The 20,092-nt window shown below is 39.9% G+C and overlaps 4 protein-coding genes across 4 annotated transcripts; 2 read left to right on the forward strand and 2 right to left on the reverse strand.

The window, feature by feature from the left end:
• The first annotated feature begins 1,488 nt into the window (after positions 1-1,488).
• On the forward strand, positions 1,489-5,874 carry LOC137723405 (kinesin-like protein KIN-14S). Its single transcript, XM_068462599.1, has 13 exons — positions 1,489-1,621; positions 1,753-1,836; positions 2,017-2,070; positions 2,256-2,407; positions 2,552-2,648; positions 2,734-2,997; positions 3,113-3,392; positions 3,750-3,911; positions 4,079-4,294; positions 4,398-4,435; positions 4,527-4,690; positions 4,773-4,886; positions 4,970-5,874. The coding sequence occupies exons 1-13, from the start codon at positions 1,615-1,617 to the stop codon at positions 5,741-5,743; spliced, it is 2,406 nt and encodes an 801-aa protein (XP_068318700.1). The 5' UTR covers positions 1,489-1,614; the 3' UTR covers positions 5,744-5,874.
• Positions 5,875-7,037: 1,163 nt separating this feature from the next.
• Positions 7,038-8,923, forward strand: LOC137721713 (microtubule-binding protein TANGLED). The gene is made up of 4 exons (XM_068460739.1): positions 7,038-7,232; positions 7,411-7,553; positions 7,683-7,741; positions 7,981-8,923. Exons 1-4 carry the CDS (start codon positions 7,152-7,154, stop codon positions 8,808-8,810), a joined length of 1,113 nt encoding a protein of 370 aa, XP_068316840.1. The 5' UTR covers positions 7,038-7,151; the 3' UTR covers positions 8,811-8,923.
• Positions 8,924-9,243: 320 nt separating this feature from the next.
• Positions 9,244-14,602, reverse strand: LOC137723090 (mitogen-activated protein kinase kinase kinase NPK1-like). The gene is made up of 17 exons (XM_068462247.1): positions 14,203-14,602; positions 13,787-13,828; positions 13,099-13,164; positions 12,907-13,017; positions 12,753-12,833; positions 12,546-12,623; positions 12,352-12,434; positions 12,084-12,165; positions 11,904-12,004; positions 11,655-11,694; positions 11,431-11,490; positions 11,298-11,347; positions 10,993-11,200; positions 10,661-10,900; positions 10,256-10,545; positions 10,106-10,173; positions 9,244-9,762 (listed from the first exon to the last, which is right to left on the reverse strand). Exons 1-17 carry the CDS (start codon positions 14,482-14,484, stop codon positions 9,659-9,661), a joined length of 1,986 nt encoding a protein of 661 aa, XP_068318348.1. The 5' UTR covers positions 14,485-14,602; the 3' UTR covers positions 9,244-9,658.
• A 1,408-nt stretch (positions 14,603-16,010) lies between these two features.
• LOC137722162 (putative UDP-glucuronate:xylan alpha-glucuronosyltransferase 4) lies at positions 16,011-18,197 on the reverse strand. Its single transcript, XM_068461130.1, has 2 exons — positions 17,420-18,197; positions 16,011-16,936 (listed from the first exon to the last, which is right to left on the reverse strand). Exons 1-2 carry the CDS (start codon positions 18,195-18,197, stop codon positions 16,011-16,013), a joined length of 1,704 nt encoding a protein of 567 aa, XP_068317231.1.
• Positions 18,198-20,092: the final 1,895 nt, after the last annotated feature.

A 20,092-nucleotide genomic window follows, 5' to 3' on the forward strand; every position in this document is an offset into this window, starting at 1 on the left:
CAGCGGTTCGATTTTGTAGATAAATCAGAGTTTGACTTTGAGAAAAATACTCCACCTCTTTTTTACCCATAAAATAGTCTTTTTTAGGCGAGGGTCACCACAAATTGTAGAATATGTCTAATACAATGTATGCAACATGTGCATATGTTTGCGTGGGACATTTTATTATAAATACTTGATACTAGCATAAGTGTCCGTACGTTAATGTGGATTTTTAAAAGCGTGTAAAACATGCAAAAAGTTATATATATATATATATATATATATATATATATATATCCATATTAGGCATGTATGAATAAAGGTTGAAACTTGTTGTATACAAAAGAAGAAAATGCACCCTCTAATAAATTTTGAAAATGTACTAAAAGAAGAAAAAAATAATAAGAAGGCATAATTGTGTCGGTAACATTCAATTGATATTCAGATACAATATTATCGGACTTCAAATATAATAAATAGGGAGTTTTAATGAAAAGCTCACGGTACTGTTCACTTTAATGAAAAATCACATTTTTACACTAAAAAGTCAAATCTGGTACTATTCACTTTACCCTTTATTTTGTCCTTATCGTTAAAACTCAAAGTTTTCAAACTCTTTTCATTAGTTTTTCTTATTATGCTTAATTTAAATGAATTAGTAACATTAAATTAAAAATAAGAAACTACCGGATTCGTTTCACATCATAAACCTTTCTTTCCTTCTACCTTGAGTTTCGATTCTGCTTCAACCGCTCCAAAATCTCCCGAATACAAGTTGGTTGCTGACAAATTTGTTCTCCAAGTGACCTCTACGACACTCTACCAGTACCAGCTCAACAACTTGGCAACCGAGCATGGATATACCACCAGTAAAAATATTAAGAAACTTCGGTCCATAAAAGAAAGGAAGTTGTCTATCGCAAAATTTCTGAAAGAAACATTTTTTTTGTGCCGTTGCACGATATTGTCCGTTTTGGGCCCCAACCACGTCGCCATTGAACATAGAGTGAGAAGAATATAAGGGCAAATGTGTCACATCATGATCCGGCTCCACTGTAGCACGATATTGTCCGTTTTGGGCAGCAGCCATGCCCTCATAGTTTTGTTTCTGGTAACTCATACGAGAACTTCCCAGTGGGTCACCCATCCTGGAAAGGCTCTCACCCGAACTGGCTTAACTTAAAAGTTCTGATGGAATCTGAAACCCGTGAGTTCCCAAAAGAGCTCGTGCTATATGGAGGTGGGCATGTACATATAAGACATAGAGGATCCACTCCCCTGGACGATGAGGGATCTAACAAAATGTGTGGTGGAGAATGAGAAATATCAAATGACATATAGTAATAAGCAGACTACGTGTAAGAGGAAAACACAACCCTTTTGGGCCATTTCGAAATGGTCCACCGAGAAAATTTTAATAGCCGTTGGAAAGAAAGAGCTCCCTCCCATTTAAACCGACGGCTCAGATTCACTCAATTCAAACTTCAATGCAATCAAAACCCCACCCTCACAAATCCCTCCGGTCCTGAAAACAAACGCTCTCTCTCTCTCTAGCCCTCTGAGATCTTCGTCTAAATTCACTACCCTCTCTCTCTCTCTCTAGAACTCGCATTCTTGCTGTGATTCGAATCCATGGAAGGTACTCTCCTGAGTGTCCTCTCTCTCTCTCTCTCTCTCTCTCTTCAATTATTTCTTGTCTTTTTATTTAATTTCTTGTTAAATCGTCGAGCGAGCAATGTAATAATCGCGAATTTTTCTGCTTTAATTCAGATCAAACGGTGGAAATGTTCCCCCAAATCTGCAAAGACGTCGTTCCAGATCACGACCCCAAGTCCTCTTCGACCTCTGGCCCAGGTTGTGTTTTTGTTTTATTTTATTCAATTTTCCCCCTTTTTAATTTTTTGAATTACAAGAAAACGTTGAATTTGAGGTTTGGATTCGATTATTAATGCTTCAAGTTTTAATTTTATTTTCCAGCCCTAGAAAATGTACAATTGGGAAATTTTCTGATCCGATTTCGTCCTTTTTCTTCAGTTAAAACCCTAGAGACGATTACAACCCAGTTGGACAGTGACGTGAGCAACAGAGGTGGCTAATTTCTGGAATTCTTGGTTTTTTAATCTTTAATTTTTTTTAATGGAAATTGGGAATGTTTTCAACTGAACTGTTACATTGTGAATTTCAATTGAGTAGTTGAGTTGTAAAGAAAATGGAAATGTTAATTTTTTTTAGTGGTCGTTTAATTCAGGCTCTAATTATAACATTGTTTTCAGAATGTACTCCCTATATTGCTACCGAACCCGTCGATGGTGATTCTAATTTGATTGGTGAGAGTAGCACGTCGAAGGGAACTGAAGAAGGTTCTCCAGGTCAGATGGTTCTTCCAGTTTTGCAGAAGATCACTGATTTGACTACCAAAATTCAGGTGATTCTTTAATATACCATTGTATTTTGTTTACGTCGCTTTGAGGAAAGCTTAGAAAGTGAATGGAAGCATTTGTATATTCTTTCTGTTTTGAATCCTTCGACAAATGCAATAAACGTTTTTGGTTTTGTTCTTATTCTTTAGGATTTGAAGAGAGAGCACACTGCCTTGTCTGACGAAGTCAAGCTCACAACGAATTCCTTTCCAGACCCTGCAGTTCTAAACACCATTCAGCTTCTAAGTGAGCTTTTTATTTTGATCACTTGCGATTATTTTCTAACTTTCCTTCTCTCTTTGATTGTAATTGGTTGTTTCCGGTTATCTAGGTATTGAACATGAACTTTTAAAGAAGAAGTACCTAGATGAGTCGTCTGAGCGAAAGAGACTATACAATGAAATGATTGAGCTTAAAGGCAACATCCGAGTTTTCTGCAGATGTAGACCTTTGAATCAAACTGAAATTTCAAGCGCATCAGGTTCCGTTGTTGAGTTCGAATCCTCCCTAGACAATGAGTTACAGGTCATTTGTTCTGATTCCTCCAAAAAGCAGTTCAAGTTTGACCATGTCTTCAGACCTGAGGACAATCAAGGTACATGAGAACTCATACTGATTTGTAATTGCACTGTCTAGCAGTTGATTTTGTTAGGATGAATAACTTGTAGATAGACTTTGAATTGTTCATATTGAACTTTTCAAATGTGCAGAGGCTGTTTTTGCTCAAACGAAACCTATTGTGACTTCGGTGTTGGATGGCTACAATGTCTGCATTTTTGCCTACGGACAAACTGGAACTGGCAAGACCTTTACGATGGAGGGTACTCCTGAAAACAGAGGTGTTAACTACAGGACTCTGGAGGAGTTGTTTCGGATTTCAAAAGACAGAGGTGGCTTAATGAGATATGAGTTATGTGTTAGTATGCTAGAAGTCTATAATGAGAAGATAAGGGACCTCTTGGTCGATAACACAAATCAACCGACAAAGAAGTGAGTTTTCTTCTGCTTTGATGTTAACTGAGTAGACTTTGCAACCTTGCATATAGAAAATTATTTATTTGAATCAAGTATCAACATACACACAGTTTGGGCTCTTAAGATGTTGAACCAAATTGCCCTCTGATTGACAATTGAAATCCTTGCTTGGGAATTAGTGTAGAGAATTGGACAAATAGGTTATATTTGATCTTCACCACTCCCAACACTTGAACGAGTTTAAATGCATTTATTTTTTAAAGGTCCGACCTTTTTTATGTTTATCTATTGGCAATCTTAAGAATCTCAGTTGGAGGATATGTAATGTTGATTCATGGTAGGTGTACTTATTTTGTGTTTATCTGTTCAAAGGTTGGAAATAAAGCAATGTGCAGATGGAACCTTAGATGTTCCAGGACTTGTTCAAGAGCGTGTTTATGGCTTTGAAGAGATGTGGGAACTGCTAAAGTCTGGAAGCCAAGCTAGATCTGTTGGATCTACCAGTGCTAACGAGCAGAGCAGCCGATCTCATTGGTAACTTCATAATCTCCTTAATGTCTTCATTGTCAGATTCTAAATTAAATGCTGAGGCACGCGTACATTGAATGTTTCAAATCAGTGAGAATATAAGGAAACATGAGGCAACCAATTTTTCTTTCTATGGTTTCATTCAACATTCAGTGAAAATTTGTTTTCTGCAGCTTGTTGCGGGTGACAGTGAAGGGGGAGAACTTGATAAACGGGCAAAAGACAAGGAGTCAACTGTGGCTCGTAGACTTGGCTGGCAGTGAGCGTGTGGGGAGGATTGATGTTGAAGGTGAAAGACTGAAGGAATCTCAGTTTATAAATAAATCTCTCTCGGCCCTTGGCGATGTTATCTCATCCCTTGCATCTAAAACAGCCCACATTCCTTACAGGCAACTCTCTCTCTCTCTCTCTCTCTCTCTCTCTCTCTCTCTCTGATACACACACAAAGATTTGGTTACCATATCTAAACTTCTCTTCTTTTGCAAAAACCAGGAATTCAAAGCTTACTCATATGCTGCAGAGTTCTCTAGGTGAGCCTTTATAGTAATATTTCACTTTAATGTGAGTGGCTCCTATAAATTGGTTATACATGCATGATTTTAATTGAAATTGGATTTGCAGGAGGAGATTGCAAAACCTTGATGTTTGTCCAAATCAGCCCGAGTGCCTCAGATCTTGGAGAGACACTGTGTTCACTGAACTTTGCCAGCCGGGTGCGGGGAATAGAGAGTGGCCCTGCTCGCAAACAGGCAGACCTTAGTGAGCTGTTCAAGTACAAACAAATGGTATGTGTTATAAGTTAAAGCATACTTTGTTCTAGTTTATCTTGGTTTCAAATTACAAAAATTTTAATATCCAATTTAACAGGCTGAGAAGGCTAAACATGACGAGAAAGAAACCAAGAAACTACAGGACTGCATACAGTCTCTGCAGTTGAGGCTTGCTGCGAGGGAACACATTTGCAGAAATCTACAAGAAAAGGTAATCTATCTTCAAGACGACAACTCATGGGATTTGTTGAACTTCTGGTTGTTCATTGTTACATAACTGAAGTTTTTTGGTAGAATCGAGACCTTGAGAACCAGTTGGCCGAGGAAAGGAAGACCAGACTGAAACAGGAGACTAGAGCTTTTGCAGCTGCTTCTCATCAGTCTTCAGCATCATCATTCCGGAAACAAGGAGCCCAGAAAACTGTTGCAGAGAAGAAACCACCTTTGGCTCCTCCAAGAGCGAGGCTACCCCTGCGAAGAATTTCCAACTTCATGCCCCCACCATCATCTGCTTTACCTCCCAAAAAAACCAGCTCTACAACTTCCGTCCCATCTTCAGTGGGTGGCAAAGAAAATATCTCCACAACAGCACTAGCAGGAAGAAGCCAGAAAAGCCTAATTTTACCGAGAAGAATCTCCATTGCTGTCAGACCTCCAACTGCAACAACACAACAGGTTCTTCAGCCTAAGAGACGGGTCTCCATTGCTACCTATCGCCCTGAGCCAAGCTCTCACATGATAACACCCCTCCACACCTCTGCCTCTCTATTCAACAGTGACAGACCATCTTTCGCAAGGGATCCACGAAGGGCACGGTACTCAAGGCTGTTCTCCCCAATGCCTGAATTGAAGTCGGAAGCAGAGACAACACCAACCACAATGAGGAGAAGCAGCAAGTTCATGGGTAGTCCCCCGATATTGGCTGGTTCAGTCAGAGCAGCGAGGCATCCAGCAGCTGTTGCACTACTACGGAAACCAGTAGTTTGGAGTCCACTCAAGCTGAGAAGCATGAAAAACAGAAGGCCATCACTGTTACTGCCTCCCCGGGTTTCAAATGACATGCAATGAATCAATTCGTCATTGTCTATATTTTCAAACACCCTGAAACAGTAAATGTTCTTGTTTTCTTTTTCTACCTTGGAACTATTGTGATAGTACTGAAAATGTATGCTTCTTGCCTACTAATCATTCATTTCGTTGTTGAAGCACTTAGTAGCGTTTCCTTGTTGAACCAAGAAAGTTTCGATTTCAAGAATCGTATGATAACCTTCACAAATTAGACTGATAATTCAATTTGCAATGAGAAAACATGAAGATCCATTGGCCATGAACCATCTTCGCCGGGTCACCGGGTGGGATGGCAAGGGATGGGCGACGGGTATCCGTTCACTCATACCTACCAGTGTATTAAAAGCGTGAGGTGTGTGTGAGTGAGGCGTCCGAGGATAGCCTGGCCTAGGTGTGAGGTGTGAGGCTGACCCAAATTTTTTAATATATACATTGAGTGTACACATATATTATATTAAAAAAAAATTATTAATCAATAATCACCTTGAGCATGCATATAACAATGCACGCAGACAACACACACATCCATTATATAAAATAAAAAATAAAAAAAGGCAGAGAGATGATAGTGCAAGGAAGAGGTATGAGGCAGTTAAAACCTACCCAAAATTTGGGTTTGGGAGTAAAAAAAAAAAAAACCCAAACAGAGTCGCCTGGACGCCCTGAGGCGCGCCTCCGCCGCCTAGGCGGCTCCGGCGACTCCTTCCGCTCACTCCCTCAAAACAGAGGCAGCAACCCTCACGCCCAGCCTTAAAGGACGCCTAGGCGCGCCCTGAAGCTAGCCTTTTAAAACATTGATCCCTACACATTTATCTTTGCAGAGATTTTAAATCTACATTCTTAATTAGTTGGGTAAAAAATTTCACATTAACTTTACGCAACTGCAAAAGTCAATTTTCACAGCATTAAATATAAGTTATTCATGAGCAATTCAAAAGGGTGAAGACAGTATTTTCTTAGTGAAAGTAGAAAATGAAATTACAAAATATGTGGTTCAAATTTGTACATAGTATCCATGGAGGTTCATGGAGTGCAGCTGTACAATAACTAAAAGTAAGAAAGAGTACCAACCGTTAGATCTCTTTTTTCGTCAAACGCTGACCGTCAGATCTATGCGCAATCACTGGTTCTCCTTTCAAGAGGGGAAAAGTTGACGGCCAAATTGAAAACGAAAAGTAGCCGTTTGCGTGTGATTGGTTGGAGAAATTAGACCGTTGGACACCTAAAGAGAAACATAAACAAAATATCCGTTGCTTCGAACTCCGTTTGACTTCATCACTTAGAAGACTAACTGCGAAAGCCAAAGGGGAAACCAAAGAGAGAAAGGAGGAGAGAGAGATCGATCTTGAAGACCCACTTCCCACTGAGAGTTGCTGTGTGTGTGTGTGTGTGTGTCTTAAGTAATAAAATGGTTGCGAGAACCCCACCAAAGCAGAGGAAAATGGTAGCCCCTCTCAATCCTCTTCTCCTCAGGGAAACAGTGAAGAAGGTGAGAGCTACGTCAACTGAGATACTTCCAACTTTTTCCTTCAAAACAAAAAAACCCAGAATTCAAAGTTCAGTTCTTTGTATTTCCGGCATTGATCTTTGGTGGAATTTGAACATCTCTCGAGGATTTTCTTGTGTTTTGAACTAATGGGTTTGTGTTGTTTTGTGGGTTTGTGAAGGTGGATAGATGCATGGCTCGGTTGCAGGAGCTGCAGTACACAGTTTCGGGCGGTACGAAGGTGATTTCTGGAGTCAGTCTCAGCCCAAGGAGCACTCGAGGTTATCTCAGGACTAGCCTCCGATGTAAACAAGAAACTGCGAGGCAAGAATTTGACTTGAATTTGATCTGTACAAACCAAGAAAAAAAACGGCTTTGGTTTTTTTTTGGTTTTTTCATTAGTTTTGGTCAATTTTGAGATTGAAACTCAATTGGGTTTTTTTACTTATGCAGGATTAAAGGTTCAGCCCCTAGAAAATCTCCTGTTGGCAAGTTTCCTGCAAATGCAGGAGGTCTCTCTCTCTCTCTCTCTCTCTCTAGATTTGGGGCAAATGGCTAACTAGACGATATTCTAAACTACTTTAATTGCGAGGAGGGGATTCTAACTCAGTGCAAAGGGTCTGGCGGCACGACCAACTAACCTAACTTGCATCTACAAAATTTTGTTTTTTTCCATCCTGACCTGATCTGGAACCAAATAGAGCGAGATTTTGTTGAATTGGGCAATAACATCATTGCTATTATATTTCAGGGGAGTGGCAGAGAATGTCGCTGCCTGCAATGCTGGTCGACGAAACAGTTGGAGAAATCCTACAAGCAAGCAAGTTTGCAAGAGAAATAATAGCAGCAGTTGGTAAAAAACCCCAGAAAACCACTTCAGAAGACCCCAAAACCCCAATGACACAACAGAGGAAACAGAGGCAAAACCCCGAAAACACAGAGCTCAGAGCCAGAAGAAAGAAGGAGAAGCACAACAAGTCTCAATCCACTCGATCAGAATCTGGTTCACCGATACTCCAACGGGCTCGTTCCAGGATCAATTTCAAGGTCTCACCTCCACACAAGAGGGAAATGCAGAAAGAAAACAACAGATACTTGGCAAATCGAGTGTCTCCGAAAAATAGGCCATGGGCTAAAAAAAGTGTGTTGTTTCCCAACCCTTTGTTTTCGGCTTCGGATTCTTCTCAGCAGCAGAAGTTCTGCAGAACAAGATCACCAGTCATTGGTAGAAATGATGGCAGTAATGATAGGCCACGGATTCATACTCCGCACAAGTTCTTGATCAAGTCCCCGCCTTCTGCTTCGAAGTTTCCTTCATCTTCCAAGTTTCAGATCAAGATCAGGAGCCCTCCTTTGGTTTCTTCTCTGTCTCCAACGAAAGCCAAGAAGTCACCAAAGATGTCAACTGCCTCAAAACTTCGCAGGTCATTTTCTCCTTCGAGATTGGCAACTAGGTTGGTGTCTCCATTGAAGAGCAGAAAGAGTTTGCAGAAGAGTAGCGAGGGAGGACTAGTAATGCATGGTTTGAAACAGCGTCCAACGTCCTCGATTCCAATGGGAATTTCAGCTCGGAGAATTTGAGAAATTGGCTTGGTTTGATTCTTTTATACCAGATATTTTCTTGATGTCCATAGTTTCGAATTTTCATTGTTCAATTTTTTCTTATGGGTGCGAATTTGTCATTCCATTTTTCAACTATGTTAGATCAAATTTTCTTTCCTTTCTGTTGGTTAAGAGCTTTCACCCCTACACTCGAGGGCCTACACTCAAAAGAGGGAGGGGTGCTTGGGAACTCTATCCTCACTTGTTAGAAATCAAATCTAAGCAACACCCTTTCGAGGACCTTCGTTGACAGTGGTCTAGACATGAACGACCACTCTCCCTGGTTTTTGTTCGAACAAGGACGGCCTTCCTTGTCCTCCAAGTTTATTTTGGTGGCCTTTTATAGGCTGTTCTTTCTGGGTAGTTACTGTGTTAGCTAGTTAGGTCAGAGAGAGGGAGCGAGAGACCGAGCTTACTACAAACATGAAACATTCTCTATCAATCACAAAAATCAGAAGCACACATCAAAAGTGGCATTCTATACTATCCTGTGCCATAGGATCCAGATTACTATATCAATAATACAATTTCTATGCACCGGATACCAAACACGAAAACATGTATAATTCCCCGCCCCAAAAAGAATACATTCGCATCCAACAATTTTATACAGGCATGCTTACAGTAGCTTGGCCTTTTGTAGGACACACAAGCAATACCACTATAGGTGGTTGCACAAAGAGGCATTGAATTTGGACGAATCAGATGTTGCAGCACTGTGGAGCTGGATTCTGGAAAGCCGGAGAACCAGAGACATTTTACTGCTAAGACTGAAACTCCAACTCCAAAGATGAATTCCCAACAGGAAGCTATGACTGACTTCCACGTCATTTGCCTGGAGAAGCAAACCTAGTTCGTTCTCTCTGCCTATTTAAACCTCGATCGTTCGGAGATGATGTCTTCCCTCCTACACCTGCTTGGCGCATCATCTCTGCAAAACCACAGAAATTTGATAAAAGCATTTTACGTTAAGTGACGGTCACTAAACTACGTATAAGACGGTTTGTTGGTTTATATGCTTTAGTTCGTACAACTAAACTTCAGACGAGATGTATTTATGGAGATATAATCTTCGTGGGCAAATCAAAAGCCAATCAAAATCCCACAACTTCGGGACTATTTACGTCAATCAACATAAAATCTTAAATGGTTGTAACCCTGGAATGCAGACAGTCCTTCAAACTTTAACAGATATGACGGAGCACAAAAGGCAGCTGCTATAATAACCCTATATAGTGGGAATTAGAAACCACACGAGGAAAAGAAAACTCTACCTCGCTTTCTTGCAAGCTCTAGATCAAGCTCTTCTTTCCACTTCCTCTCTCTTTCAGAGGAGCTTATACTGTGAGAAGTATCATATATCAAGTTACTCAAAAGGGTAGCAAGAAAGGAAAGAGAAAAACAATCAAATGACATGAACTAACCTTGGACTGCCTGGCTCTTGCTGACTGCGTGGAGGAGATGGCATGTCCTGTGCAGTTTGAACATTTGCATTGCCAATATTTGAAACGCGCCTGCCATTGCTCCCAGGGCTTCCAGTAATAAGAGCATCAGCTACTCCCCGACTAGGTGATCTAGTTTTGGGAGGTAATTTCAAGTACCTTGAGGTGGGTTCATCAGGCGAGTTATCCGCAAAATTTGGAGAGCAAATTACATTCAAGCTGTTGTAGAACTCTTCAAATAATGGCGTTTGCAGCTTTTTAAGTTCTAGGGCCTGAGATTTTGAGCAACCACACAGTTCAGAATAATCAAGTCCAAACCAAAATTTACAAAAGTATGACTTCACAAATATAGAAGACACCTAATCCTGACTCCAACCAAAACTGTACCTTCTCATCCAAAAATGCCGTGATTTTTGATTCAGTAAGTATATCATCTTCCTCCGCAAGTGATGCACCGCAAGGAAATGAAAACCCTTTATCTCCCCCTCCAATTGTTCCAGAGTTTCCGGCAGGAAAATCAATTTGGTGAGTGGTATCCAGATCTGTTCCGTTTTGTTCTGTTTCTAAATTTCCACCAAACTTGCACACCAACTCATCATCAGTGGGTTCGCACATTGGGTTAAAACTCTAACACAACAGAATAGCATGCAAACAGTTAGTTTCTGAATTTCTTGAATGATTAAAACTTATATAACTCATGTGGGCTCAAATTCATTTACCTTAATGTTGCCAAGCATCAAAGAAGAACCCAGCTTTACTTCGCCCACCATAGTATCGTCTTTGTCATCAATCTGACACATGTCATCATCACAGCTGTTTCTTCCCCAAATGGGTCTGCTTTCCAGCAACTCGTTAGGATGTATAGTTGAGTGTTGGAAACTGCCCAAATTACACATATTATCTGAATCAGGGCAAGTTGACATCTCACTGCAACAACATTGATGATACCATGTCAAAAGGCTCCAAATAGTCATAGCATTCTCTGATTTTGCAAGTTCCAAAGAAGCATAATTGTAATACTTACAAGGTGTGCAGGTTAGGAGAATATGATGGAGATCGAAGTTCTGAATCTTCCTGATGATAGCAAGTTAAGCGTCACTAAAAAGATTTAAATGGTGAAAAGCAAACACAACATTGTCCAACACCTCACTCAATACCATGACAGAAGTACGAAAAACAGCCTGAGATTCCATATGTTCCCCAGTTACGAATGGATGCTGCACGTAGTTGAAAGAGTGTAAGAACTCGTTAAAATATAGGGGTTGGCTTGAGCATTGCCAGCCAAATCCAACAAATTGAAATAGATGTAGACAATATGCAAGATATATTACAGGAAAAGAAACTCCAATACAAAATGAAAAATAATTGAGATTTAATTTACCTGAAGCAACTCAGATGCCACTGACCTCAAATGTGGTTCCCTGCCATAGGACCAAAGTAAACATAAACTCAGAACATCATACATCGACTGACCCATTCCTCTGTCTCTCTATCTAGAATGTGAGAGTAAATTGATTTCTCCACAAGAATCATATTTATAAAATAAATGGAACAGGAAAATGCAACACATATCTTGGAGAGTGTGAATTCCAATTACAATGATTTAAAAAAGACAAGAACAGTAGCATACTTTTGCAGACATTTTAGCAAAAAATCTTTTGCCTCAAAGGAAAGATGCTCAGGGATTGGTGGATGAGACTTTGTTGTCCCTATATGGAAGAGAGCAGCAACCTAGAAAAACAATACCATTAGTGCAACAAGCAAGAGGAAAAACTTTCTTAGAAGATTAAAGAATTAACAGAATAATTACCTCTTGGTACTGTTGGCTCCAAGGAGGCTTTCCAGTGGCCATCTCAATCACAGTACATCCAACACTCCATATATCAGCCGAGCTGGAGAGTTATTCTTATATGTCAATATTCATACTTATCCAGGATAGAAAGAATAGATAATGCAAAATTGTGGTCACTATTTAGGAATCACTACCATAGTGATAACCCAAGATAATAGAGAAATGGCATGTCATAATCGTAGCATGCTTGAAATCAAGTAGATGCTACAATGGTAATAGTTCTTACAAGCTATGACCAGTCTGGAGAATAACTTCAGGAGCCATCCAGTATGGTGTACCCTTCATAGACTTAGCCCCAGAAATGGTTGCCTGCAACAGCGCACCTCTCAATTTGATAGGAAATGAATTATAAAAGTAACCAAGCATAACAAAAATAATACAACGCCTCTAAAGAGAAATGAAGCCAAGAAATTTATGTACCAGCTCTACGACCTGTTTGGATGCCCCAAAATCTGCAAGTTTGATGCATCCCTTATTATCAACAAGGATATTTGCTCCCTGAAAGTTAATAGGAGATACGTATTAGGCACTTACAAGAAAAAGGTCAGGAGAAAGTGAGAAACATTCTTTACATGCATATCATTTGCAGTTACACTGGGGGGGGGGGGGGGGGGGGGGGGTCCCTACCTTAATGTCCCTGTGCATGATGCCATTTTTGTGTAAATATTCTAGCCCCAATAACAACTGGTTGGTGTAGGTTCTTATAACCTGCTCAAAAAAGATTGTATAGTTTAGAATTTAAAACAAATACAAGATACAAAGTTAGTTGGCAAGAACTTACGGCCTCAGGAAAAGATCCAAATTTCCCCAAAAGCGATGATATGGATCCACCAGGGACAAATTCCAACAGAATATTTAAGGTGTCCTCTTCCCTCACTGTACCCAAATATCTCTAAAACCCCAAAACAAAGTACAGGGTCAGAAAAGTGTTATACTTCAAGAGCTGATATAGACACAAGGCAGTCCTACTCACAACGATGTTTGGATGAGACAGATTCTTTAGAAGCTTCACTTCTTCCTCAAGCTCCTTGATATGAGCCTACTTGTAGCGTTAAAACCATTAATCAACAAATTATAAGCAACTAAAAAGATAAGATATCCATTGTAATACTAGGCAAAATCATCAAAAAATGTTTTAGATGTCCAAAAAATACTGAACATTGTTGCTGAAAGTTAAATGTACAAAGTATAGATATATAAAACAGAATTCATAACACTTTTTATACACAACATCCACTCATACACCTCATCCACCTCAAACAACTCATATACGTGCACAAGCACCTAAAATAGATGGCAGCTATCCATTATATTTGCTTCCTATGGGCACGTAAAGGCTCACACACTTAGAGTGACACTTGTGCCCACTCTCCCACACCTGAATGGCACCTAATACTCACCACATCCTGTGAACACCCAAGAATGGAAGTACGCTTCCTTTTATAGCAAGCTAGCATCAATGGGTCTGAAAACTGACCAGCTTTGAAACCTCTCCAAAATTCTAGGATCTTTGACTTTGAGCTCATCCAACTATGTGCATTAACGGAAGTGAGAGGTGGTGGAGACTCGATACTGATCCTCAGCATCAAAATCACCATAACTCTTGGCATATATAACTTGAAAAACCTAAATATACAGTAAGACAAGAGTTCAATTCAAACCTGCGCTTTCTCCTTTGAAGCACTATTTGCCGCAATCAGAACCTGCAAAGAAGCAACAACTGTATCAGGATCATACTCTGAACCAAATCCCAGACTAAGCTAGCTATGAAACTAGTAAACTGAAAACTCCATCATAAATCAAAAATCAAACTCAGAAACAAAACTTAGCCAAAACTACAACGAAAATCAACTCCGAGGCGAAAATTGGGAGAAATCCAATTTGATTAGAAACAGCTCCAGCACCAACTCCAGACCAAAATCCATATAAAATCAAGCTTAAAATTTGAAACCCAAAGCAAAGCAGAACAAATTGGCAAAACCCAGACGGAATTAACAACCGAAAAGAGCAGAAACAAACCAGATCCTAAAAACAATGCCGAAAGCAGCAGAAAACTAAATAGAACAAAAAAGTGGACCTGTTTAACAGCAAGAAGCTCTCCGGAATCAAGATTCATTCCCATATACACACGACCAAAGGCACCGCAGCCGATCAACTCGCCCTTCCGCCACCGGATCGGAGGTGCGTTTTCCTTCGCCATTGCTGGCAATGGAAGCGGCGGCGAGGGCTTCGAGAAGACTCTGGATTTCCGAATGCAGGAATTTATCCTGTCGACTAGGGTTCCTCCTGGGGAGTCCTCGTTGTCCGATGCTGTGCGGAACACCAGTGATCGGCGGACTGATCCGAATATATCTTGCATTTCCTTTTCTGTGAGTGTTTGTGCGGTTTGATTGAGAGAGCGTTTACGTTCTCCTGTTGATTTGGGTTTCCTTTGGTCGGCAGAGTAGAGTGAGAAACTTGGGAGGAGCGAGAGAGAGAGAGAGGAGAGAGAGAGGAGGGAAAAGGTGGAGGAGTTTTTTGAAAAATAATAATAATAACAAATGAAAATAAAATAATATGCATTTCCTCTCTAGTTTATTTTTGTTAAAATTGTACCATATGATTAAGTTTTTCTATTTTGTCTCCCAACAAGAGGACTTACATAAAACAGATCTGACACGGCAAATTCAGGCCAATAATACAATATCACGTATAAGTTTTTGTACATGAACTTAAGTTATATAAAATTGAATCTGTTCCGTACAAGTTGTTCTCTTCCAACAAAATTGACGTGTTTTTTTTTCATGTCAAATATCTGGAATATGTATAAGGTTTAATCTTCATCTTTTACGTTTTAAAATAAAAGATAAGAAAGCGATGTCCACACTTTTTTCGCTCATTTGCACTCTCGTTTTTTTTTCTTTATTTTAAAAACAAATGAGAAAATAAAAGTGTGAAAATTATTATTTTCAGCTAATTGTTGTGTAAGTTGAAACAAAATAATGTTAAATCATTATCCTAAACTCCAGGAGCAATTTGGGTGGGCTCAACCTAAAATCTATTCAAACTAAACCAAAAAAGCTAAGGAAAAGTTACTAGGTAAGCCATGGTTTGGTCGGCTTGCTTTATATTATAAATGGATCATGGGGGAGCATATATGGCATGATGGTTTGCTAGTTCAAACGTTTATTTTCTAATTTTCAATGCATCCAAATTTTAAGTTGGAAATTTTGAAAATATTTGTGATTTAAGGTTCGTCAATTAAACAATTTAGCCATTGTGTTTTTAATTCGACAATTTTCTTTGTTATTTTAGTTTATAAATTACAAGAACAAATATAGTTGAATGAGACAGTACGTTGCATCATAATCCTTTGCATTTGCTCTCAGTAGCTAACGTAATTCATTAGTATCAATATAGTCGACATTGATCTTTTGAACTAAATAAATAAATAAAATTACTTCTGGTATTTATTCACAATTATTAGTCGAGAGAAGGGGGCTCAACTCAAAAGAAGTAAGGGAAGGTCTAAGAAGACTTGGAAAGAGACTTTAAGAAGAGATATGGAGTACTTGGAGCTAACGAAACACCTGGCGCAAAACCAAACACATTGATATTCTAAAAATCATAAAACCGATCCTACTTAGTGAGATAAGCTTGAGAGATTTTTCAGTGTGACCGGAACACGAGATGGTACACTGTGTGTTAAAAAGTTAATAACTTAAATATTAAAATTTCTCACTGCTTACATAAAAATACGTGGTATACCACGTACACATGTTCCGGTTATAGTGAAAATTTTCTCAATGAGATTGGTTATTGTTTGTATCTTGTTCATTGGAAGCCAATACACCAAACAGAATTACATAAAGTACACAAGAAATTATATCAAAATAAAAGCAAGGACTACATATATAAATGATGCTGTCTCGGGTCCTTAATCTCAAGTTTCCAATGTCCATCAGAAAAATTAGCCTTAGCTGCTTTCACTCTCCTCTTTTTCAAATCTTCATCCATCTTCTTCGTCAAACCACAGTAAGATTTCAGCTCCTTTGGCATCTGATCGTACACTTTCCACCATTTTTCGTGAGCCGAATCGCTCGCGAAGACGCTGCTGCCATTCTCTTCCCAGTTGCAGTCATAATCTTTGTAACACACCCAAGGCTTGAACCCCAAGTAATGTAATGCATACAGGTCCTCAGGCATCTCATGATTTGCAGCATTTGGTCCCTCAAAACATTTTAGTGCATTTAGCCTCCAAGGCAACCTATGCCACCAAGTAAAAATCTCATTCAAAAAACCCTGATCGCCACCGTTGTATGACTCAATTTTGAACGATTTTCGCATTAGGTATTCGAACATGCAGTTCGATGGCTCCACAACCATCAAGCCGGAGTTGAACAACATCTTGCTATTCCCCACGGCTGACAGTTGCGGGTGCACGAAGAAACTGTCAATGTTCTTGAGGACTAGAAGGTCCGCGTCGATGAAAATGACCTTGTCATACTCCGTGAGCTGCCACACCCGGAGTTTGCTGTAGTTCCACTCGTTGTAGGATCCTTTTTGCGCAGATGTGCTTCGGATTCTTTGGATTCGCTTGATATTCCATCCGGCCGCGGTTAGGCCTTGGATGGATTTAGGAGTGATGGAGTCGTCCGCAAGGAGGACTAGGTCTTTGGTGGAGTTGGTTTGTCTGATGCTTTGAGCTAGGGCTATTGCACCACACACATAGGCTTCTGAGGAGTGCAGGATTGTGACATAGGCAAGTCTACGCTTCTCGTATGGAATCCATGAGCTTGTTTCTAACATGTATTTTCTCCAGATTTCTCTGCCTGCAACAACAGATTCAAATAATTTACCAGCCTAAATAATTCGTGAACATTTATATATATAAAATCAGTTAGATAGACTTTAGCAATGCTCTAAACTTTCGCCATTGTTCCACTTTGTCCTCGAAACTTTCAGTTTGTTGTTGAGCCTCCCTAACTATCTATTCGTGCCAATATCCCCAAATTGTCAATTTCATCACAATGGTGCATCCACAAAAAAGTAGTACTTAGAATTTTGATGATTGAATTTTGGGACGAAAAATAAGGACTGAAACTTACATTTTTGCTATAAAATGGATGAAAATAACTCACTTTTGATGGAATAATTGACGTGACTAACAGCAAAAGGATATTCGCACAAACTAAAGTTTAGGGGTACCATGCTATGAACTGAATTGAAATTTCACAAAACAAAGTGGAACAAAGAATACAGTAACGAACCTAATAATGGTTGATTAAACTAGTAAATTGTTAGTTAATCAGTACCTGTTTCTGCATAACCCGGAGCAATTTGGCAAGATCCAAAAGGCATATGCACCTTTTGTTTCAATCTCACAATATTAGGCCTATAAACCCAATAATTCCCTCTATGCATCAAACGATCATCACATCTGAAAATCTCCACCATCGGTCCACAAGCCCCGATAAACACAACATACACCGTCCGATGAGCATCAGGCTTCATCCACCCTCTCCCCACCACTAGATTAGCCACCACCAAATTAACTTGTAATCTAAACACATCCCTAATCGCTTCCTTGTCACTCGTCCTATTTGCTCCACATGGAACCTTGGCCAGTACCACATCGATGCCCTCGTAATTCTCCAGCTTAGGAATTGGAATTTCCGGACACTTTGGTTTCCCCCACTCCTCGTCTTCGTCAACCCATTCGGGAAAATAGGCCTCCCATTTTCGATCCCTAGCTACGCGTTCGAATGCCACTGAGACTGCCTCTACATCTGATAGTCCACGGAGCTGACGATGAATATGTTCATCTACATTGACCAAACCTACCTTAATTTTTCTGCCCTTGATTTTGAATCGCTTGGAAATGGCAGCGAACCAGTTCGCATTCTCGGTTTTGTTCTTGATAACCTGTTCATGTCGATTGGTAGCTGAATTGTTCGACTCGGTGGGACGAAAACTATACGAGATCATTAGGCATAGGATGAACAGAGAGAGAATAAATAGATAGAGAACGAAGGGGACTACTCGTTGTTTGGAGGAGGAGGAGGAGGAGGAGGAAGAAAACTTGGAAGCCATGTTCACATAATTTGGTGAAGGAGAAAGCATTTGGATTTGGTGTTGTATGAGAGAGAGAGAGAGAGAGAGAGAGAGAGAGAGAGAGGTTTGAAGGGCTATTTGACGTATATGGAAAAAGGGTTTTATTAGGAAGGTTTGCATGGCTGGACGTTGGAGAAGATATATTTGCTTATATGTATGATTTCATCCCCACGCGCGTATGGAGAGCTTTTTAAAACGTTGTTTAAATTTGTATTTTCTTTTTTTTTTGAAAAGATATATGCTTACAACGACATAGATAACGACTTCGATGCTTAATAACTTCGGTCATAATTATTATTATTGAAAGTGAGAGAACTTAAAGAAAAAGAATCATGGGAGGAGAGAAGAAGATTTGACTCTTAAGTGAATGTTCTTCGACATAAATGTATTTTCAATTTTTTAAAAGATTGTAAAGAATACAACAATACATAGAGTGAGAACGGCAAGCTTATTAAAAATCTGTTTCCATTGGAACAGTGATGGAATTTATATTTTTTAATACATATATGCACACAATAATATTACGATGCTGAAAAAATGTTATTAGTACCACATTTACATTTCCAAATAGTTAAACTATTACCTTAATCAGGTGGATAACTTTGATCCAAAAAATGAAAAACATGTATGAATTATAGTTTATCCTCACACAGGCTTATAAGGCAAACAGTTCGAAATGCTAGAACTTTATCTTGCATTTTTTACCAAAATCGGCAACCAAATTATTGCTAAAAAAATTTAGATTAAACACCAACTATGTGACATCCCACATCGCCCAGGGGAGTGATCCTTATATGTATATTCTCATCCCTACCTAGCACAAGGCCTTTTGGGAGCTCACTGGCTTCGGGTTCCATGGGAACTTCAAAGTTAGGCGAGTAGCGCGCGAGAGCACTCCCGTGATGGGTGACCCGCTGGGAAGTTCTCGTGTGAGTTCCCAGAAACAAAACCGTGAGGGCGTGGTCGGGGCCCAAAGCAGACAATATCGTGTTACGGTGGTGGAGCGGGCCCGAGAAGTGATCTGCCCCGGGTCAGGATGTGACAATCGACCAGGGGAGTGATCCTTATATGTATATTTCCATCTCTACCTAGCACGAGGCCTTTTGGGAGTTCACTGGCTTCGGGTTCCGTGGGAACTCCGAAGTTAAGCGAAAAGGGGGCTAGAGTAATCCCATGATGGGTGACCCACTAGGAAGTTACTCGTGAGTTCCCAAAAACAAAACTGTGAGGGAATGGTAAGCCCAAAGAGGACAATATCGTGCTACGGTAGTGGAGTCGGGCCCGGGAAGTAGTCCCGCCCGGGCCGGGATGTGACAATTTGGTATCAGAGCCTAACATTGGTCGTGGTATGCCGACGAGGACGTCGGGCCCCTAAATGGGTAAATTGTGACATCCCACATCGCCCAGGGGAGTGATCCTTATATGTATATTCCCATTTCTACCTAGCACGAGGCCTTTTGGGAGCTCACTAGCTTCGGGTTCCGTGGAAACTCCGAAGTTAAGCTAGAAGGGGGCTAGAGCAATCCAATGATGGGTGACCCACTGGGAAGTTGCTCGTGAGTTTCCAAAAACAAAGCCGTGAGGGAATGGTAAACCCAAAGCGGACAATATCATGTTACGGTAGTGGAATCAGGCACGAGAAGTGATCCCGCCCAGGCTGGGATGTGACTAACTACAAATGCATGCATTATCCGCTCAAAAGAATTGTTTTATTTAATTATGTCATGCATTAGGTATCTTATTATTAAAATTCATTTGAGGACATATTTCGATTAAAAAAAGTTTTGTGAGGGACTTTAGTTCTCCATAAAATAAAACTCCTAATGAATTTTATGTCATATTTAATCAATTATTATTTTATATATCAGCTACGC

The sequence above is a fragment of the Pyrus communis genome, chromosome 17, assembly GCF_963583255.1.
Source record: "Pyrus communis chromosome 17, drPyrComm1.1, whole genome shotgun sequence".
In the NCBI taxonomy this organism is placed as follows: Eukaryota; Viridiplantae; Streptophyta; class Magnoliopsida; order Rosales; family Rosaceae; genus Pyrus; species Pyrus communis.